This window comes from Schistocerca americana, chromosome 1 (genome assembly GCF_021461395.2).
Source record: "Schistocerca americana isolate TAMUIC-IGC-003095 chromosome 1, iqSchAmer2.1, whole genome shotgun sequence".
NCBI lineage: Eukaryota > Metazoa > Arthropoda > Insecta > Orthoptera > Acrididae > Schistocerca > Schistocerca americana.
In genome coordinates this window covers 805392320-805416016 of record NC_060119.1, presented here as the reverse complement: position 1 = coordinate 805416016, position 23697 = coordinate 805392320, and the positions used below count along the sequence as shown (strand labels likewise).

Sequence of the window (23697 nt, the reverse complement as noted above, 5' to 3'; positions counted from 1 at the left end):
TTGTTATCTTCATCATCATCACAAGCCCTAACACATTGCCATTAACCCTGTCCTCTTACCGTATATTCTCTTTATCTTATAAGTCACTTCAAAACTTCATCAACACAGTAAACTCATCTTAGAGAAACATCATGACAGCAGTATTATAACATTCACTTCCAATACATAGAGTGTACAGCCAACCGATTGTGTAAGTTTAATGTAAAAATCTTGGCCAGATTTCAATACCACTAAGGGCATCTTCTTCAGAAGGAAGACACACAAATTACATGACGTTAAAATTGTAAACATCATGTAATTTATGTGGCATTCTTCTGAAAAAGGTATCCTTGGTGGTATTGAAACCTAGTCAAGGTTTTTACATTAAACTTATGCAATCGGTTGGCTGTATACTTTATCTATTGAACATGTATCTAAAGTTGCTGCTGTTAACTATGTTTAAAATTGTGGAACATTTGCTTCCTCACCATCATATTACAGGTAACAATTCCAGCAACATCATTAGTATATGCTCATCACCACTTACTTCATATGGATTAGGACAACAGCATTTCTACCTCATTAGGTTTTTATTAAGTTGATTACTCTGTTTTTTTCCATCAAGTTTTTTTTCCCCTCTTGCAACTACTGCTAAATACTTCACTTTGTTTGAAATAGGTTTTACTCAAAACACTCACTTTAATTCAGATCTCTGCCTCCAATATTACCTTTAATGACTTCTGTGATTATTATAGCATGCCAGTAGAAACCCAACTGGCTCCCTGTCTAACCATAATTTTTCCAGTACTGAACATAGTTTATGCAAATTACTCTGAAAATAATCAAAACTTCTGTTATACACATCACTACAAGCATTCATTGGAAATTGCCCATATTGCTAAATAAAACAATGGAAATGCCAGGATGGAACAATGACAGTATTATGAAAAGAGTGGATTGCTACTCACAATATAGTGGAGATATTAAGTGGCAACAAAAAGACTACTAAACAAGTAAGCTTTCAGCCAAAAGGCCTTCTTCTGAACTAGACAGCAAATATACAGACATTCATGCAAATGCAACTCATCACATATGACTGCTGTCTTTGGCTGCAAAGGCCAGCCTCGGCACCCAAAGACACATATTCAGTAGTGGTGGACAATACTGAAATGATCTATAATTAACCTCCAACCTGGACTTCAAGCAGTACCATACATTGACATGTACATAATACAGTGCTTTTATTCAGTTCGTGTGGGTGACGGTGTAGCAACAGTATCTATTTTTGAGATAATGCTGTGTGGATTAATGTCATTGAAGCAGAATAGAAAGCAACTTTTGAGGCAAATTGTAATTTACAGAAAGATAATTATTACAAATGAGAGGTCACTATTACATGACATGTCGGAAATAAAATTTTTGACTTGTACTAAGGGAAAAGGTTCTACAATGAAGAGAAATAGAGAATATTATATATTTTATTACTTTTGATGATTTTCTTTTTTTGCATGAAATAGGCTTAAGTGTACAGTGTACTTACATTCTGTCTAGGTGTTTAGAAAGTTGGATTTTTCATTTGCATGAAGAATCCAAGGACAAAAGTTTAAAAGAGTTCAAGGGATGTGAGATAACTGTTGCTGCACCTCAGTCAATAAGCGAATGAATACAGAGTCTGTGATGTTCAACAGTTCACAGTTAAGGATATCTTTGCTAAACAATGAGTTTTATAGTCATAAAAGTGGAGTCTGCAGATGTAGTTGGTCACCTGCAATTAGTTGAAGTAAGTATTTCAAAGAAAGCCAAATAGTGTACTGAATTTTATGGTTGCATGATCTTGAGCCGTAATTCAAATGTAGGGAATATCATCCAAGTTTTATTCGAACCTTGCAGCCTTATTTTGTTACTATAATTCAGTAATACCTTCCAACAAAGGATATGATAAACTGACAGTAATATCTGAAACCATTGGGCTTAATGAACTCTACTTGACTGATTATCCAATAGTACTAATGATGAAACAGCCCATCATTGACAAGGAAACAAGTAATTATCAACAAAGTGAGCAATGAAGAGGGACCTCACAATGTATCACACAGATGCTGTTAGCCATGCTGTGGATTTGTTTGTATATCTTTCCCTCAAACAAGCAATGATATAAGCACTTTATAACTTTCGTGCCTTCCACACTAAAATTTCTCCAATGATCAATCACTTGCTCATTTTGCTCCTTTACAGAGAGATACAGCCCATAAACCCAGCTAGCAAACAGATTTCCTGTGATGTAGCTACACATGCCCCTGTAAACTTGTGACTGGCACCAGGAATCAGTTGCAAAGCAACACCTCTGTCATCACCCAGTATTCTCAGTTCTGTTACCTCATGCCCCGACATCCATCACCATTCTTGCCCCATGTCCCTAGCTTCATTAATTTTCCTTTCACACCCTCCTCTCGTTAGCCGCCTCTTCCTCTGTTCTGTATCCCTCCCCCCCCCCCCCCCCCTTCCCAGTCACTGCTCCATATGATTGTGTGCCTATGCACAAGTCCACATGCTTGCAGCCAGAATTAGCCCATCAATGCCACATTTCTACTGTGTGCACCTGCTGCCTCTCCCTCCCAACTGTTACCACATTCCTCACCCCTCCTTCCCACTCTCTTCCTCATTTCTCACTTTGCCCACTCCACTTGACACAATTACATGCCACAACTAGTTGCAGTGTTTGCACATTTTAATCAATTGGGACAGTGTAGTCGTATGCTTGTGTATGTGTACTCTTTTGATCTGAAGGAGGATTTGTCTGTAAGCTAACAACATTCAATCTTAAAAATTTAACAAAGAAATTTGCCAAACACCTGTGCAAATTGAGAAGTTCTTTCACTTTATTTTCGCTTGCTATCAGTTTTGGCAATCAGTCTTGTTTATGTGCCTATCAGTGACTCAGTGGCTCAGCTGTTCAGTGAGTTGTTACCTTTACATCTTAAGTTATTTATAATTCATTTATGACTTTGCATTACCATATTTACACTAACACAGTTCAAATTAAGAAACTAATCTACCTTGAGAGAGGATACTGTAAGGGAACATTTGTCTGCACTGACATAGAATCACCACTTTCCAGCACCACTCATTCTAATACCTTTTAATAGTGTATGGGCCACTTGAACAGGTCACCTTCATGTTTCCCACATGAGTTTTGCCTTATCCTTATATTGCTGATCAAACTCTGATCTCAAATGAGTTTTTTTATAACGGCTTTATGATTGATATGATTGATGAACTATCCTGAAAATCATGGGTTGGTGACGAAGTTTAGTTCCTTACAAACCAGCAGTTATAAATAGCCAAGAAAGTCATTAATCCATAATGTTTTGCTGTTGCCTGTGTGCTAAAGGAAACTTTCAACATTTCAGAGATACACTTAACAAAACAATTATGAAGTCAGTCCAATGCGAGACAGGTTCCATCCCAAAACTATTACATTCTCCATTTCTGACACTACTATATACTGCAAATATAGCTGGTAGCAAAAATGTGAGTCTCAGTCCTAGTAACATAAAATGTATGTACAAAAACAGGAAAATTAACATTAATCAATGGAAAGACTTTACAAGGGAACTGACCAGGTTGCATGATGCAATAGACATAACTTTATGCTTTGCAAAGAATTCAGCCTATACCTAAAGATAGAAATGTAGCCACTAATTTTAACATAATGATAATAGGAAACTATAGTAAAACTGGTGTCAACGAAGTGAATGTTTTATGGTTGACATTGACACAGAATATAAGATCTTCATGTTCTGAAAATGAACAAATAACTTACATCATAAAACTTGGCCAAAATCTTATTTTACTTTTGTTTATAGAATTAAGCCTGAAATCCTAGTATGTGCTTTAAAGCTGGTGTAACGGAATAAACATTAAAGTCATGAAAAAGGAGTACTGGGAATGCCATAATGTGATATATGATGAGCAGTTCGTGCACTTATAGAGACACTTTAGAGCTAACAGAAGTCAAGAATAACCTCTCTTAAGAATGGCAGAGGAAGAGATCTAAATTGGCCTCATGCTATTTAATACAAGGACAAAAGTCTTACAAGCAAGAACATTTCCTGTTTTTCTAATGAAGTAATTGATCAATTCAGTAATAAGTCCATGAAATAATGCCTCAACCTCGAACTAAATCTCCATGATACATGGTGTGTTTCAAGAAAAAATTATTTAAAATAAAATAAATAGATCACTTATATTTACAATTGTTTTATACCAACTTTATTCTGCATTTTGGTTTGTCAACTTAAGGTACTTGCAAGCACTGTGATTTGTTGTATCATTTACATCTCCATGTATACTCTGCAAACCAATGTGAGATGTATGGCAGGGGACATATCCCATTGTACCCCTTATTAGGGTTTCTTCCTGTTCCATTCACATATGGAGCACGGAAAGAATGATTGTTTGAATGCCTCTGTGTGAGCAATAATTATTCTAATCTTATCCTCACAATCCCTATGTGAGTGATATGTAGGGGATTTTAGTATACCCCTAGAGTAATCATTTGAAGCTGGTTCTTCAAACTTTGATCATGGACTTTCTCAGGACAGTATATGTTTGTTTTCAAGAGTCTGCCAGTTTAGTTCCTTCAGTATCTCTGTGACCCTCTCTCATGGACTTAACAAACCTATGACCATTCGTGCTGCCCTTCTCTGTATATGTTCAATATCCCCCGTTAGTCCTATCTGATACGGGTCCCACCACACACTCAAGCAATATTCTAGAACTGGCCACATGAGTGATTTGTAAGCAATCTCTTTTGTAGACTGATTGAACTTGCTCAGTATTCTACCAATAAATTGAAGTCTACCACTTGCTTTACCCACGAGTGAACCTATGTGATCACTCCGTTGATATATTCATAGGATACTACATTTTTGTTTTGTTTTGTGAAGCGCAATATTTTACATTTATGAACATTTATAGCAAGTTGCCAATCTTTCCACCTTGTTGAAATCTTATCAAGGTCTGACTGAATGTTTATGCAGCTCCTTTCAAATAATAATTCATTATAGATAACTGTACATCTGCAAAAAGCCTGATTTTACTATTAATGTTGTCTGCAAGGTCATTAATATACAATATGAACAGCTAAGGTCCCAACACACTTCACTGGGGCACGCCTGAAATTACTTCTACATCTGACGATGATTTCCATCCAAGATAACATTCGGTGTCCTCACTACCTACAAGTCCTCAATCCAGTCACAAATTTCGTTTGATACCCCACCCATATGATTGTACTTTTGACAAGAAACATAGTTGCAGTACTGAATCAAATGCCTTTCGGAAATAAAGAAACACTGCATCTACCTGTCTGCCTTGATCCAAAGCTTTCAGTATGCCATGTGAGAAAAGTGTGAGTTGGGTTTCACATTGTTGATGTTTTTGAAGTCTATGCTGGTTGGAATTGAGGAGGTTATTCTGTTCAAGATACCTCATTATGTATGAGTTCAAAATATGTTCTAAGATTCTAAAACACATCAGCGTCAAGGATACTGGATGGTAGTTTCAGAATATGTTCTAAGATTCTACAACACATCAGTGTCAAGGATACTGGACGGTAGTTTTGTGGATCAGTTCTACTAACCTTTTTGTAGAGGGATGTGACCTGGGCCTTCTTCCAAGAACTGGGCATGGTTTTTTGTTCGAGTGATCTGCAATAGGTTGGAAGAGGGGCTATCTCACTGCAAATTCAGTATAGAATGTGACAGGGATTCCATTGAACCCTGGAGCTTTGTTCAGTTTTAACGATTTCAGCTGTTTCTCACACCACTGACACGAATACTTATTTCATTTATCTTTTTAGTGATTGACGGATTACACTGAGGCAGTTCTCTTGGGTTCTCCCTTGCAAAGAAACATTTGAAAATGGAGTTAAGCATTTCAGCTTTTGCTTTGCTACACTTAATTTCAGTTCCCGTCTCATTTGCTAGGGACTGGATACTAACTTTTGGTGCTGCTAACAGCCTTTACAAACAACCAGAATTTCTTTAGGTTCTGCGAAAGGTCACTTGACAATATTCTCCTATGGTAGTCATCAAAGGCATCATGCAGTGCTCTTTCGACATGAAATGATGCTATAAATCTGAGGCAGCACAGTGATATTCTGCTATAAGAAACAAAAATATTGGCAAAAAACCTCTGTTAATTCCATTTTGTACTAAGAGAATGTATGGAAATTAGAAAGAAATTGCTTAACAATTATTTCATTATTTTTCAGAACCAGAAACGTTTTTCCTTTGCTTGGGTAAATATCTCGTGCAGTGTTATTCATGTGTGCAGATAGTTAAAGCACTGGCAACATTATTTTTTAGTTAAATATCTGTAGAACAAGTTTTCCTTTGATAGCGGGACATATAAAATAAATAGCAAAGTTTTGATCAGTGATTAGAAACAGCAGCTGACCAGAAAAAAATATTCTTGTATTGAACCGCGTACTAGCTTTGACTAAAGATGTATGATTCCAGATGGTTTTAGCTGGATTGCGTCCTGAAATTGTATTTGATATTTCCAATCGTGCTTTGGCATTTTGGAGTTACCAAATTTACATGGAAATTCTCTATCAGTCATCAGCAGCAAAGAGATCAAGAGACAAAATAACACAGCTTGAAGAATATTATGAAAGTATAGTGATAAAGCTGAAAACAGATATTCAGGCTCGTCGTAGAAAGGAAGAAGGCAAGTTTGCATTTATAGTTTTTTTTTCTGGCTTTCTCTGTGAAGAAATGCTCTCAAACTTCTGGTTGTTATTTGATTACAGAACTGAAGAAAGAATTAACTAAACAGACTCAAAGATCAGAAGAATTAATAGAACGACTTAATGAAATGCAAAGGCAGTTTAATTCTGTGCAAGTAAGTGCCAAGTTCTCAAACGATACAATATTCATGAAAGTGTATGTGTGTGGTGTTAATAGTAATTTACAAGTATCTGAGGAATTGTTTCCTTCTTAATCAGTCAATTTGTTGCCTTCTGTATTTTGCTGCATATTAAATACTGGATTTAGCAGCAAAATTTTAAGCATCTTGAAATCAACTCTCATTAATGAAAACTAGCATTTTACGACACTGTAAAATATCTCCAAAGAGTTGCAAATTTCTTAGAAGCTCAACATTGTGAGTGGAGAAGTTAATGAAAATATTTTTGAGAGTCGGCTTTTTCCTGAACAACAAAAGGCTCATAGGCTTAAAAAGCGCTATTTGTGGATGAAATATTCCACCTCTGAGTAGAGTGCCCTCTTCGTTGTTGATCATTTGTAAGTTAAAACTACACCCTGAATCTGGACTCAAATTTGGAGATCTGTCTTTTGCTATGAGTGACTCCGTATCATGTGGTATAGATATTCCCACTTGACTATATCAGATATTCTCCAAATTTTACATGCAAGTTTGCTAAACAACCAAGGTAAGACATTCAAATTGCAAGCTCACAAAAGTTAATATTTTGTGATTATAAACCTCTGAAGTAAAGGTGATAAAAAGTCACAGTCACATTTCAAACTTTTTGTCCAAGTTTGATGTGCTGTAATTCAGTGAATAATTATTGTGAAGATACAAAACTTGATGAAATGGTTGAATAGTTCAAATTGCGCACATTTTATAAATTTTATGTCATTTTTGTGCTCCAAGTGGTAATCAGTCATCGAGTTGTTAGTTACTTTTTTACTGTGTGTAATATGTTCTAAAAAGTTGAATAACTGCCATGTTTTATTTTTTATACAAAGCATAGTGAACTTGTGCATTCATTTACCAATGCTCCAAAAAATTGTGAGACTGTAAAACATGATGCTATGAAAGAGTGATTTGCATGGGGTACTGCTGAATACTTGTAGACCTTGAGGGGAAAAAACAGTAATGTAAATTCAATATTTTATAGAGAAAAGAACATTGTTTCAATTGGTGATTGACCTAAGGTAGGATCGAATGTCTATTTTGATACACAAAGGTGTAAAAGTTACTTATTTTTGCAGCAACTTCTTCTTCGTCTTCTTCTTCTTTTGTGTATGAGTCACTATGGACTAAAGTTGTTTCAGTTGTTTCATTTGTTTCGCCTTTCTTTTCTTCCACATTTCTCTCATAATTTCTTGAAGTTTCTCTCTCCTTTCTTCTGTCCAAGTATTTCCATTCTTCTTGGGGTTTTCATGGAAACCTATGGATATTGCAGTATCTTTCTGTAATTAATCCATGTACGTTCCAACTTCTTCGCACCTTAATAACTGTCCAGTCTTATTGTCAGTCTGCTGGGATTCATTCTTTTGTTTGGATGTGGACATGCAAAGCTAACCTTTCTGTCCTAATTGTGCCTGAATTTTTGAGTCTGTGTATAAAGTTCACTATTATTATGTCTTCTATATTGTGATTGCTATTTAAGTGGTTCCAAGATTTTCTTGAGTATTTTACTTTCTGTGATTTCCAGTACTTCCATTATTATCTTTTTGTTCAGAGTCAAACATTCATCTGCAAAAAGTACTTTAGGGTTAATTGCTGTAGAGTAGTGTTGAAGTTTATCATTGAGGGGTATTGATTTCTTGTTATATATAATCCTTAGTGAGGTAATATATTGTTTTCATCTTACTAACTCTTGCTGTAATGGTTTCTTCCTCCAAAATGTCTTGTTCAGTTACTTCTCCTAAATATGTGAACTTGTTAGATCTCTCAATTTTTCCATATTTAGTTTTTATTATCTTGAGGGCCACTTTAATGTTTGTCATAAATTTTGCTTTCTCAAAGGAGCTTGTAAGTCTCCTTATTCAGCTTGGTTTTTTCAGCACTTCTATCAATCCAGTGGCTGTTTCCATTAAGTCTGAAAAAATAGCTAGGTTGTCACTTTTGTAACCTAATCTCACTGATTTGGCTTTCTCCTAATAACATTCTTCATTCTCATATGTCTTGTAGAACACAATTAAAGAGCAGCAGGGATGGACAATCACCCTGTCTGACTCCAGTTTTGATTGCAAAACTTCCAGAAATTTCTCCTATAAATTTCACTTTAGAGTCAGTGTCTTACTGTTTGCTGAATTAGAGCTGTGATTTTACTACGCAAGCCCAGTTCATGGAGAATTTCAAACTGTGACTTGATACTGCTGAATCAAAGGCTTTCCTCAAGTCAACAAAGGTGATTATGAAATTTTTACATCTTCTTTCAAAAAACACATTTATATTCAACAATTTTAGGGTTGAGTTGTTGTTCTGCCCTAGCTAAAAATGCTTTTGATAACCAGTAGGAGAGAAATGTCTCTAGCTGTCCACATTGGTTTCATCACCTGCTTTGTGCAATGGGTGGATCAAGACTATCTTTCAGTCTTCAGGAATCTCTTCTGTTAGTCAGATGTATTGGATGATTTCAGTTATCTTGTTCAGAAATTTGTTGTTTGAATATTTCTCAAGTTCTGCAATTGTGCAATCCTTCTAAATGCTTTCTAGTTTTTGAGGGATTTGATGGTTTCCTTGATTTCCCCATTCTTTGGGGGATGTGAGTCCAGGTACTGAGGGTATTCTCATGTAAAGTCAAATCTTGATTTAGGACTTTCATAATTTAGTAAATTTCCAAAATTCTTTGCTCAAATGCCATAGTTTTCTTTGTTGTTATGATATTTCCTCATTTTGTTCTTTAAAGCAAAGGTTTGTTGGAAAAAATTTACTTAAGCTTCTTTTGAAAGTCTAATAGACACTTCTAGTATTGTTCATTTTCAAGTCATGATCTATTGGTTTAATTAGTTTTTGTCATAATTTCTCTTAATATTATTGATCAGTTTGGTTGATTGAATCTTGCCATGCTTTCCACATCCTTGTCTTTACTCCATTTTAGCCATGCATTTTGTCTTCTTATCGCTGCTTTGTTACATTCCAAATTTCGCTATATATGTATTTTGATGTCAATCAAGAGAATTATTTCTTTTATTGTTTGAAGAAGAGCATGTGCGATGAACTGTTCCTGCAACACTCGGCAAAACATCATCATACAGAGTGCGATGCCACTACCCGAATTTACTGTATTATTATTAGACCATGCTGCATCAGACTTGCGGAAAGCGGCTCTCGTTTGTAATAGGTTTGAATAGACACCCTATGGTGATCCAACTACTACACGAAATTTTTGGAATAAATAATGATAATGGCTCGTACAAACTTATTTTTACGTCTACATTTGATTATTAGTAGCACTGATAATCTCTTTGAAGTGACTGAACAAGGAGCACTTAATTCTGTATGTTTGATATTGCCTAGCAGGAGGACATTATTCATTTAAAACAATACCACAGCCTGAAATCATTTCACAATACATAAACACACATGATAAACACTTGAACTTGTTTTAGGTTAATGTAAACTACACAAATTGTAATTACTGAATTTAATGTTATTGAGCTTGCATTGTGCTGAAGGCACAATGTGTACTGTGGTAGCAGCAATTTCCTTGAATGCTTAATTAAAGAACAATATAGATCTGCTTGTCAATATAGTTACTGAAAACACTAATTGAGGATCATGTTGCTCAGATGGAACTGAGTAATTTTTGACTATGGCAAAGTACTGCAGTGCCACCACATCGAGCTGGATTGTAATTGAGGTGGCACAGTACCTGGTATCTTCCATCCATTGCATGAAGCGGCATCTACTGCCAATTTCGGCGTTAATTCCAACTATTTTCTCTTGTAATATAGCTACGCCGATACTCACGGACCATAACTTTACACTGATGTTGCAGCACATAGATATCACTGGATATGGGGTAATAATGAGCCAAAATATTAGCATCTCAAAAAGCTTCAAGGCCACCACAATCAGCCTGATTGCCCCATACAACAGCCAATGTCAGCCATGTACTACCTCCGAACACTGCTTGTACATCACAAGTGAAGTTCAGATGCAGTCCATGAAAAACATTTGGTCCTCCAATCAATTGCTGTTTATTAAATTGTCCAGCCAAGTCAATATCAATCGCCTTCAAACTGCGATACACAGGTACACTGCGCCGCCTTTAAATAATTGATTACACTCAGGGAATGCAATTTAAACCACAAAATTATTATTGCCTCCAACCTTTACACACTGTAGAGAACTTGGTTTGACTATTACACAAACTGATTCACAAAATATAAATGTACTGGTAATGGCGTTGGTATAACAACCACTGTTCATAATAACACTCTTGTAAGATAACTTCTAGTTTGTTGCTACCAAAGTGAGCTCACCAATGGACCTCATCAGTTATTGAGATCACAATATGCCATTGGATGCGGCTATTGGTCCCTTCACACCTCGTCATTGGCACAAGCAACTCGTCGCAATTAACACAGCATTGCACCATGCAGTGCCATGTACCTCAGAGCGGGAAACTGTACTGTTTTGCCGCTCACAGCCCATCTCCGTCGAAATACTGCGTCTTACAAGCCTTAGTGTCCATTTAGCTTGTAACCATACGTTAAACGAAGTTCATATCTGTTTTCAGCTCACTTCTAAATGGTCTGTTAGCAACGTTACTGTAGCACACACCGGCAGTCACTTTTATGCCACTTTTTCTGCCTCAGAGCTTTGCCAACTTACTTCTACTGCCAATATTACGTGCCAGCCTGTACACTGTTCTCATTCTCGGGGATTCCCCCCACACCTAAACATTATTTTACATTACACCAAGTTCTCTATTTACAATTAAACATACCATAGCATTACAATATTCAATTACAGTCATTTTCATATATTAAAGTAATATTACATTTATATTTTCACTACACGTAACAATATTATTTAGTTTAATTCTTTTGTTATTTCGCTGTCAGAGTGCAGCACAAGCCGGACACTGTCTCCTGCGTAGTGTTCTTTAATTTAGCTGCCACCAGGCGGAAGCACTTCTGCTTTGCCTTCGATTCTGGCCCACAGATGGCATAAGCGTCCACTTCCTCTACCGTTGCGCCTTGACTGTGCCTGGCATTCACTAGACGGCACGTTGTCACATTACAAGAGGGAAGCGAGTCCAGGCACTGTTTCATAAGAAGATACATTTTGAACTTAGGTGCGCTTATTGAGGAAGCTAATGAAGTGGAAGAAGCCAGCCAGCAATATTACAGCACCGCTAGGCTCATGCAGAAGGTGACTGAACAAGAAAAGCTGAACAAATGAACTCGTTGCGACCTGCTGCTGTCTTTTCCGGGGTGCAGGTGCTGCTTTGGAGAAGAACTGGCAGCAGACTCTCATAAATACCCCAATATCAGACCCGCAGTCTCAGATGTTCAAATGCTCATCGACATTCTCTGTACACGACCATATTGGGGTACGTATGTGGAGCTGAACACCATTGTCTTAATCAGCTGTTAACTTTGAGGTGAAGACCACTGCAGTGCAAGATGTAGCATCTAGTCACCTTCCAAGGACTTTGTCTCCAATAGTTGCATTTGACTGCCTGGTCTGGCAATTATATTCAGACAACTTGGCATTTTTGCACTTTTGTCTCCCCTCCCATGTTACTATCTTGTTCCGGCGTGGTGGGTTGCATGTTTGAGAGTGGACGTGGGGCTGTCTGGTCTCTCTGTTGCTGTACACTGGTTCCTGGGAGCCTTCATAGTCACTGAGCACTACCCAGTGCAGGCATAGTTCAACTTCGGCCTTGTTAGTTGTTATGGTTTAAACACCATCTATCCCAATGTGTTTTCAACCAAACTGGGAGGGGCAGCTTCTGTCACACTTTGCTACCAATGTGCAGTCGTCTTTGCTGGCCACATACCATGCTGCCTTACATCAGCATCTCCGCTGTTCTGCTGATGAGGAACACTGCTATTCTGAATTGCTTATGCTGTCCCCATCCATGGCTGCCTGTGTGGGGCCTCTCAACAGTGGCTGTTAATGAAAAACAGTTAGCACTTTGGCCAACATTCCATCAGAAGAACTCTATCACTTTTGGATGTGGTCACTGCCATGTCTGTGTTGTCAGCCGCCATTCATACCATTAACAGACAGTGTGGTGAGTACAGTGGCTTTTGACTGTGGGTGTTATAGCAAATTGATGGGTTTTTGCCAGGTGTTTACTTGTGTTGGGATATGCATTGTAAGGAATATGCATTGTAAGAAAAGTTAAACTAGATAGTGTTCTGCAATAAAAAAAGTGTTAGTTTATGCTCTTTGGAATGGACAATATCTTTGGTGGTGAACACGGAGTATAGCTCACTGTTTTTAAGTATGTAAAGTTATAGTCATGAGTAGCCGTTAATAGGGGAAGGTTATGCAATAATTAAAAAATGCCTTGCTAGTGATACATTTAAATGTTCCTATCATAATTCAGTTTTGTTCTCTCGTCGTTGTTAGGTTGGGTGTAATTGTTAGAGGGTCAACCATGTCAATACCATGGGAGAGTTATCCTGGATGAAATGTTGCAAATTTTTGCAGGCCAAGTAGTGCAGCAGCAAGTACGCAATCCAAAAATGTCTAAGCAAGTAAAGCCTATGGAAGAAGACAAAGCAAATAAAGCAGAGAAAGTTGAGGCTGCTCAAGGAAAAGAACTTAGCTTTGTGCGGTAGAGTTACTCCAGAGTATGAAGAGAAGATGCAGCTGGAGTTGGGTTGGTGGGTTAAAAATGACCCGTATGTTCTCTGGAAACAGTAGTATTAGGCTTTACAGGAGGGTTGAGAGATAAAATAAGTGACAGGAAGTCCTTTCTGAGAGTATTTGTATGGAGTGAGGCCATATATGGAAGTGAAACATGGACAATAAACAGTTTAGACAAAAAGAGAACATAAGCCTTTGCAATGTGGTGTTGCAGAAGAATGCTCGAGATTAGATGGGTAGATCATGTAAATAATGAGGAGGTATTGAATAGAACTCGGGAGAAAAGAAATTTGTGAAACATCTTGACTAGTAGAAGGGATTGGTTGGTAGGACACATTCTGAGGCATCAAGGGATCACCAGTTTAGTACTGGAGGGAAGCATGGAGGGTAAAAACCATAGAGGGGGGCCAATAGATGAATACAGTAAACAGATTCAGAAGGCTGTAGGTCGCAGAAGTGACTTTGAGATGAAGAGGCTTGCACAGGAGAAAGTATTGTGGAGAGCTGCATCATGCCAGTCTGTGGACCGAAGACCGCAGCAACAACAACTTGCACAGAAGTGGGGAATAAGAAGAAAGAAGCTAATAAGTGCTGTGAAGAGTAATAAAATTACAGAAGTTAAGGAGATGAGTTTATCAGCTCCAGTACCTTGTGAAGCTGTGGACTGTGAATTAGCAGTAGTGTCAGATGAAGTAAGTGTGTGCTGTACTGAAGTAAATGAGAGTATGAGTTGCAACATGTGTGATATTAATTTATGTGTAGTATTATCTACTCTATTTGGTGATAATACATTTTGTTTGGAGGCCATGGAGCCTGGGCCAGATGTACATGGGAGTACATGTGCCAATTTTTTTGGCACCCAGGGTGTAACTCCAGATGGTAATTTTACTGTAGGTAATGTGAAGGATGTACAGGAATCTGTTGAGGGTGTTAGTCGTGATGCAAATGTTGTGGACAGTTAAGTGGTACTGACACATTTACTTCTGAAGGACATAGATTCGTCACCACCTGTGGTGGTGCAGCCTCCTCAGAAGGCAGAGGGGAGGGGGATATGGAAGAGGAAAAATGCATCTAAGACTAATGGAGAAAAATGGCAAGATACCATTCTTAGATGTTTATGTTGAGCAGAAGGCAGGAGGCCGGCTCGGTCATTCAGTGTACAGAAAACCTACACAAACTGATCGATATTTGAATGCCAGTAGTTTTCACCACAGTGTACATAACAAAGCAGTCCTGAGCATGTTAATACACAGAGCCAAAGTTATTTCTGATGACGACCACCTTTAGTCTGAATTGCAGCACTTCAGGTACATGTCCAGGGAGAATGGCTATAGCAAAAGGGAAATTGCAAACACTTTCAGGTGTCACCAAAGGACACCTTGTGAATTGGCAGAAGAAGCCAAGACGGCAGCTTTCCTGCCATACTGGGGATCAATGAGCAGCAAGTTAGGACGTGTACTGCAGAGACATGGATTGAGACCAGTGCTCCAGCCCACCCCCAAGATATGACATATGTTGCACCCTGTTAAAGATGATATAGCTCTTCATGAGCCCAGTGTGCATGATGTCCCTTGCAAGTGCAGCAGGATCTAAATAGGTTAGACAATTCGTACAGTTGTGGAGCGTTGTACTGAGCACAAGAGACATATTAAGTAAAGGGAGCTCGACAAGTCAGCCAGAGCTGAGCATTGCTTCGAAAATGGACACAAAATACAGCTTGAGAATACAAGAGTCTTGGCTCATGCATAAACATACTGAGACTCCATTATAAAAGATGGGGCTGAGATTAGAATGAACAGAAACAGTTTCAACAGAGACCAAAGCTACACACTGAGTAGGGTGTGGGGGTGAGCTTTGGATGTGGAAAGGAAGTAATGGCAGATGCTTAACACTTGTAGGGAGGTGGAAGCAGCAGCTTCAATGTGGTGCCGGGCCCTTGTGCCACTTGACATCACTCAGTCCCGTGGCACGCCGGAGCTGCTTTGAGATGCCCAACTTGCCTTCCACACACATTTCATTTTGGCCCACTCTGATTGGTGCCAGCGACGATATTCATAGATATATAAGTGGCAAATAGTGCCAACCCCGGCAGTCAGTAGTTTTACACATGACGATGATGGTGTAACTAGCCATTGAAAGCTCATGAATTTTATTGGAACTGACACAGCTCAAAAACCAAGAAGATTTTATCCAGCATGGATATTATACCATTAGATGACCGGAAATCTGTTTTGGAATCAAAAATTTTGCAGCTGACAGTGAAGGCTATTATTAAATCTGGGACATTTTTCATAACCCTTTTCCGTGTGTTTCCTTTGAAAATTTTATATCTCTCTGCCGAAAGGCATGCTCATCTGTAAATCTTGTTTTTGTACTGCTGTAACAAATATGTTATGTTTAGTGAGAACAGCTGTCATATGTTTTATATTTCCTGGTTTTCTGAAGTTTATTCATGTTAACTGTTTTGCTTGGCCTGATTTTGTTCTGCTTGTTTCCCGGAAGCTACCAATTCTTTCCAGCATGTTGTTGCAAGTTGTCCAGAATCTGATGACATGCTTGTACTATACATGGCAGCAATGTATTATTATTTATCAAGGTATTTTTTCATGAATTTCACCTTCATATGCCACAACTACTGTAAAACCAGAACTCATAGGACTTTCAGGTTTCATAAACAAGCTACTATACAATAAGATCACAAAAGGAGAGTTTCGTAACTAAACTTCCAGAAAAGATTATGCAACTTTAAGTGGGAGAAATTTTTTAGTGATGAAATTTTTAGATGACTTTGAGTATTGCTTTGAGCAAAGGTAGTGACTCAAATGATATAAATGTGCACAAGGTAGGCTATTCGACCATCTTGCCAAGTTTTGCAGCTTTTCCACAGTTAATCATCTCGTCACAATTAATCAGTGAAATGCAGCGATTCAAAATTGACTATAACTTTTGAGATGTCACTGCAACATTTTGTCAGCTTTCACTTAAAGAGTCTCATACTGATGAAGCATTAAAGTTTGTGGACTAGAAATTTTTGTATCTTCCATTGACCATTTGGCAAACTTGCACACAGAATTTGAACGTTAGTCAAGTCGGGAACATCTGTAGAGCTAGACCACTTCATATGAAACCACTACTCTTCCAATTGCCACACCATAAATGGGCTCATCCTTCAACTTTTCACCATCTCTCTTTATTTTCTTTAGTTAGAAATAATGAAAGAATAGATCGCTACGCTCCATACAGAGGAGATGCAGACAGGCACGACAAAAAGACTGATAATGTGTGAGTTTTCGGCCAAACTTAGGCCTTCTTAAATGGCCTTCTTAAATAAAAGACACACACACACACACACACACACACACACACACACACACACACACACACACTCACTCACACTCACCTAACACTTACGCACACAAGCACAATTTGTATACACATTGCAACCGTCTCTGGCCACGGCTCCAGTGGCTAGAGACAATGGTCATGTGTGTGTGACTTGTGCTTGCATGAATGAGTACATGTTGCCTATTTATTTTAGAAGGAGGCTGAAAGCTCACATGCTTAGCATCTTTTTGTTGTGCCTGTCTGTGATTCAACCTCTCTTCTATATGGTGAATAGCAATCTAACCTTTTCATATTGTCATCATTCCACCTTGGATTTTCCGTTGTTTAATTTATTTTGTAGTTTTATTTTATGATTGAAAAATACTATTTTGGATTTTCAATTTAAATGTAATCTCTGTCTGGCTCTTATTACCTCATCATAAATGTAACAGTTTGCAGAATAATTAGTGATGTTTCTTTTTTCCTTAATGTATCCTATTGACTCGTGTGCACCTATATGCTCACATATAATAGTAAGGATATCTGACTGTTTAAACTGATTCTTATTGTGAGTGTTGTTACAATTTTTAATTACTGTTCTTATAGACTCTATTCCAGTGTTCTAGTTATTGAATAATCAAAAAAAGGATTTCATATGTAAGAAATCAGAGTACATAACGATTATCTGTAACAACAATGCCTTATTTGTTTCACACTGCGGGCAGAAGATGCCAGTGAAACTATCTTTGCTAGTGATCATGTGATGATTCCTCTTAACTGACAGCTATTAGTCATCCATAGGAGTTTGCTTTTGTTACATAATCCATAGAGTTAACATTGTGTTTCATTTGATAGTGTCATTTTACCTCTCTAAGCTAAACTTAATGACATTGGTTTTGCTTGAAAGTTTTTTTATTTCACACCGACCAGTTGTGAATCTCATTCGGAGTTATCTAAGCTGAGTTTTATTAGTGACCACAATGTTGTTTTCATCAGCAAACATAATTATTTTCCATCTGTTGTCATCTGTGGAACAGCCCCAATATTCTTGCACTAAGGAACTTAAGTTTTAACATGATGTGATAAATGTTTTTAAAAAAAAATGATTACTACTTCCTATTGTAGACTGTTTTCCAGAGAACAACAAACTAAACACTGCTGGCTATACAAATCATACCTAGATCACTTTAAATAAATGTAGAATTAATACAATAAATCTCAACTGCCCTGATTACCTTTGGCAGACAACTGACAAACTAAATATGTATGATTGATTTAGTATGCATAAGATGAGGGGAAATTAGGTGTGTAAGTGAAAAGTCTTTTGAAAAGTTGGAACCCTCATTGCAATCTGACACTTAGAATGATGCATATTGTGCAGAAAAACTTGCAGGCAACTGGAATAACTTCAAAAACACAATCTTTAGATATTTAATCGTAACTTGCCCATTTATACTTAAAAATATTCAAATCTTTGTAAGACTGGTATATGAAGTGAAACAACTGAAGGAGAAAATGTTTGCGTCTCAGAAAATACATAGAGACATTAGCTAGAAATAACTATTAAGCTTGCTGAGCAGCCTGTAAACAGGCCTTGAATACATATACCTAATAAATTATACTACATCATATACTTAACCCAAGGAACATGGAGCTGTGTAAATGAGAGACTAAGTAGAAAACCAAAGCCTGTCATTAGCAACTTCTTACAAGAATGGAGGCAGTAATTACTATAGAGCTTGTGTGGTCACTAACACTTTCAATAATCATTTTGTTAATTCAGGGAACTTAGATATGTAGTGTTCAATGTAAGTTTAAATAAAGATGTGTTTCCACTAAATTAAAATTCAGATTAGTCAAGCTACTGCACGAAAAGGGTAGTTCCAACAAAGTTGAAAACTACTAATCATTTAGTTTCATTCTGACCTCAAGTAAAGTGTTATAAAAAATTATTGCACTTAGATTAGTGAATTATCTTGTCAAAGGAAAAGTATTACAAGAAACACAATGTTGTTTTATGTGGTCTAGTACATATAATATTAATCAAATTAGACAACAAAGAAAGAGTGTCATATTTCTTCTTAGATCTATCATGTGCATTTGATATTGCTTCTTATGAAATCTTATGAAATGCAGCATAATAAATTGGAAACTTATGATATTGAAGGGATAGCTAGAAGTCTCTTACAATCATGATTACAAGACAGGTGTCAAGTTAAACAAATTGAACACAGGGAGCATTGTTAGAGAAATCCCACTCTAGTACAGATATAGGAAAGTGTGGTTTGCCCTAGTGATCAATAGTGAGGCCGTTATTGTTGATAATATATATTAATGCTGTACCTATGGTGTGCAATAGCAAATTACTTAACTATGCAGATGATAGCCCACCCAGCTAGCCGCGCGGTCTAACGTGTTGCTTCCCGGGCGGAAAGGCGTGCCGGTCCCCCGACACGAGTCCTCCCAGTAGATTAGTGTCCAGGTCTGGTGTGCCGGCGAGCCTGTGGATGGTTTTTAAGGTGGTTTTCCATCTATCTCGGCGAATGCGGGCTGGCTCCCCTTATTCCGCCTCAGTTACACTGTGTCGGTGATTGCTGCGCAAACGCCTTTTCCAGGTACACATTCACGGTAATTACTCTACCATACAAACATTTGGGGTTACACTCATCTGATATGAGGCGTTTCCAGGGTGTCTACTGGGGGCCAAACCTCACAATAAGCCTGGGCACGGTGTGGGGCAGCAGTGGGATGGGTGGACTACTGTGACCTGTTGTGGGATTCTGAACCAATGAGGTCTACAGTGGAATGAAGCCTCTCTGTCATTTCTGGGTCTTTGGTTTAATATGTACATACATACATACATGCATGCATGCATGCATGCATGCAGATGGTACAACTGTTAGCTGAGGACACAATGAGAATGATCCATTGTAGTGTCTTAAATGGCTTAAGGAATTATTTAAAAACTTAAGATTAAGAAAATCAGTTTATGCAGTGGAGAACAATGTCATAAGTTCTAAATTATGATCTGAGGATGGTGTATTTTATCCTAGTATGTCCATCCTGACCTATGGAGTTGTTGAATGGGGGTGTGCTGTTACATGTTCCTCCTCTTTACCTACCATCATTAAAACAAATAAGAGCACATAGAATTTTCCTCAGATATTTACTGCATGAAATCTCTCTCTTTTTCTCAATATTCGATGTATATTTATAATATCCAGCCAACCACTACAGTTCCAAAGAACTGACACTCAATATTCGATGTATATTTATAATATCCAGCCAACCACTACAGTTCCAAAGAACTGACACTGCATCTGAGTCAAACTAAGAGTAACAGAGTCAAAGACTGGAACAGTACTGAATTAAAACTGAGAAAAATAGAGAGAAACTGAGATATGTGGTCAAAACCATGATAACATCTATAAATTTCTAACAGTGAGTATTCTGTATTTCTTCTCTTTGTTATAAATTGAGTTAGAATTGATTTTATTATAAAGTGACACTGTTATTAACAGCCTGAATGTGATAAACAAACATTCTTGCCCAAAATTATTAACATCGTAGACTTTAACAAATCTGACCTTTTTGATACAAATATGTGATCTTTTTTGTGAGTTACATATTATATTTCTTTCATAACATTTCTTATTTACTTTGTGGCTTGTCAAATATCCAGATCTATTCAATTACCATTCATTAAATATCATTTCCTTCTCATCCCATATGGTAAGTCTCCCCTGACCCATGGTTCTGGGTGACTTTCCCAAAATCTCCCCCTTTTCCTAGACCTCTCCAGTCCTTTTCCTTCGCTGTTCTTCATTCCCCTTCAACTGGCTTCAAAGCTTGCCTTTCACAACAGTCTTTTATGTGTGTTTTCTTCCGTTGCTTGGTGAGTAGAATTTTTATTTATCCAAATAAATAATCATTAAATATAATCATACACAGCTTGGTTTTTTATCACTAACTTTATTTTTATATGAGAAATTATGGTTTTTTGTCACTTAGAATAGTGAAGTACCCGGCATTTGCATATTTTTATCTGATGTTATTAATTTTGCCAGTTACAATATATAATTATGTACTGAAACAAATCCTCTAATTATTAAACAAACGTTTCAATTATCTACTCAGAATTACATGTTAAAGTAAAAAACCTAAGAAGAAAAGCTATATGACTGGATGCTTCACTGATTTGGTGTATTGAATACTACATTATCGTCTGTCAAAGGCTGTTAAATTTCAGATGCATTCAGGCTCATAAAAAGAGTATTCATCCTTCAAAAAATAAAAGGCAGTTAGGCTTCTGTGCAATTCAGATAAAATGAATCATGTAAAGGATTGTTCAAGAATTAAAAGATACTTACACTACACATCGATGCATATTTCTAAAACTATACAACTAATTGCGGTATCCAAGCAGTACAGTAATTTAAGCAAAGATGTACATATTTATAACACTAGAGGAAATGATGATCACCTGAAGAGGCATAACACAAAAGAGATAAACAACAGCCCATATCACATCAGGATCAAATTTTTAAAACAAACTTCCGATGTATATAAAAAATTTTAAAGCAGTTCCTTCAAAGTAGGTTTGAAGAAGTATCTTCCTAATAAGTGTTTTTACAGTCTTGCAGAATTCCTCTCAGATGAAATGATTGAGATATACAGGTTGTTTCTTGCAACTTCAGCAGCTAGCCATTCATAACTTAAAAAATAACAACCCTCTGCTGAGACCCCACCCACAATGTAAAAGATAACCATATACAAACTCAGTAGCCAGAGTTTCCCCCTCTGCTATGTAAGACAAACTGGGAATAGCTTAAACATTCAGTTCAAAGAACATTGAGATGTCATACGTTGAACAACACATCAAAATCTCTATTTGCAATCCATACAATTCTCAACAGACATGGAGTAAACAACATTGAAGAGCATATCCAGATATTGAATCATTCAGGGAAAAGTGGCCTTATGAATCTCCTCAAAGAGAGAGTACTATATGTATGTAGATGCAGATCACCATTGTCTTAATGAACAGACTTAATTAACTAGACAGACTTTATACAAAATTATGTTCACCTACTTTCCAATTTGAAACGTAAACAAACGCTGCTCCATTTGACAATAACAACATGCAGACAGAGACCCAACATGAGGTAGTACACTAAAATATAACAGCCTGCTCAGTCAGACATTAATACAGTAGTCAAATTAATTTAAGCTTTCAACTAGACATCATAAGTTAATATAATGTCCACTGTTATAATATTCATTTATTTATATATGCTCATTTATCACTATTTATTTTGTCCAGTGGAATATCCAGGATGGAATGAAACAGTATAAAGACAAGCATAGTTGCTACTCACCATATAGTGGAGATGCTGAGTTGCAGAAAGGCACAACAAAAAGACTGTCAGGGAATTAGCTTTCGGCCAACAAGGCCATTGTCAAAAGTAGATAACATACACGCATGCACACACTCACGCAAATGCAACCCACACACACATGATCACAGTCTCTGTCAGCTAGAGTTAGACTGCGAGTGGCAGGACATTATGGGAGAGGCAACTGGTTGGGGGTAAGGAGGAGGCTGGGGGAGGATGGAGAAGGTAAGGGATAGTAGGATACAGGTAGGAGGCAGTAAAGTGCTCCTGGGAGTGTCAAGGAAAAGGTGGAGAGTGGGACAGCTAGGTGCAGTCAGGAGGTTAGATGCAGGGTGAGGGAGGGAAAAGAGGGGGGGGGGGGGGGTAGCAGGAAAGGAGAGAAGTAAAAAGACTGGGTGCATTGATGTAATAGAGGGCTGTGTAGTGCTAGAATAGAAGCAGGGAAGGCACTAGATGGATAAAGACAATGACTAATGAGGACTGTGGCCAGGAGGGTTACAGGAACATAGGATATATTTCAGGGAGAGTTCCCACTTGCACAGTTCAGAAAAGCTGGTGTTGGTGAGAAGTATCCAGACAGCACAGGCTGTGAAGTAGTCATTGAAATGAAGGACGTTGTGTTGGGCAGCGTGCTCAGCAACAGGGTAGTCCAGTTGTTTCTTCGCTACAGTTTGTCAGTGGCCATTCATGACGACAGACAGCTTGTTGGTTGTCATGCCCACAAAGAATGCAGCACAATGGCTGCAGCTTAGCTTGTAGATCACATGAACGGTTTCACAGATAGCATTGCTTTTGATGGGATAGGTGATGTTTGTGACAGGACTGGAGTAGGTGGTGATGGGAGGATGTTTGGGATGGGTCTTACATCTAGATCTATTACAGGCATATGAGCTATGAAGTAAGAAACTGGTACACAGGGGTTGTGTAGGGATGAACAAGGATATTGTGTACATTCGGTTGGCGGCGGAGTACCACTGTGGGAGGAGTTGGAAGGATAGTGGGTAGGATATTTCTTACTTCAGGACACAATGAGAGGTGGTCAAAACCCTAGTGGAAAATGTAATTCAGTTGCTTCAGTCCTGGGTGGTACTGAGTCACAAGGGACTGCTCTTCCATGGTCAGACGGTGGAGCTTTGGGAGTTGTTGGGTGGCTGGAAAGATAAGGCAGGGGAGATCTGTTTTTGTACAAGGTTCGAAGGATGATTACGATCTGTAAAGGCCTCAGTCAAACCCTCGGTATATTTTGAGAGGGATCACTCATCACTACAGGTATGACAGCCCTGGGTGGACAGGCTGTATGGAATTGACTTCTTAGTATGGAATGGGTGGCAGCCGTCAAAGTGGAGGTGTTGCTGATGGTTCATAGGTTTCATATGGACAGAGGTACTGATACAGGCATCATTGA

The 23697-nt window shown here is 37.8% G+C and overlaps 1 protein-coding gene across 4 annotated transcripts in view; it reads left to right on the top strand.

Moving 5' to 3' along the window:
• Positions 1 to 23697, top strand: part of LOC124612713 (E3 ubiquitin-protein ligase CCNB1IP1-like) — a 198190-nt gene that overhangs the window by 101176 nt on the left and 73317 nt on the right. For all 4 annotated transcript variants that reach the window (XM_047141094.1, XM_047141069.1, XM_047141077.1 and 1 more), the window contains 2 exons: positions 6504 to 6714; positions 6797 to 6888. In XM_047141094.1, coding sequence (XP_046997050.1) covers positions 6504 to 6714; positions 6797 to 6888 — 303 coding nt within the window. The remainder of the gene's footprint in view (positions 1 to 6503; positions 6715 to 6796; positions 6889 to 23697) is intronic.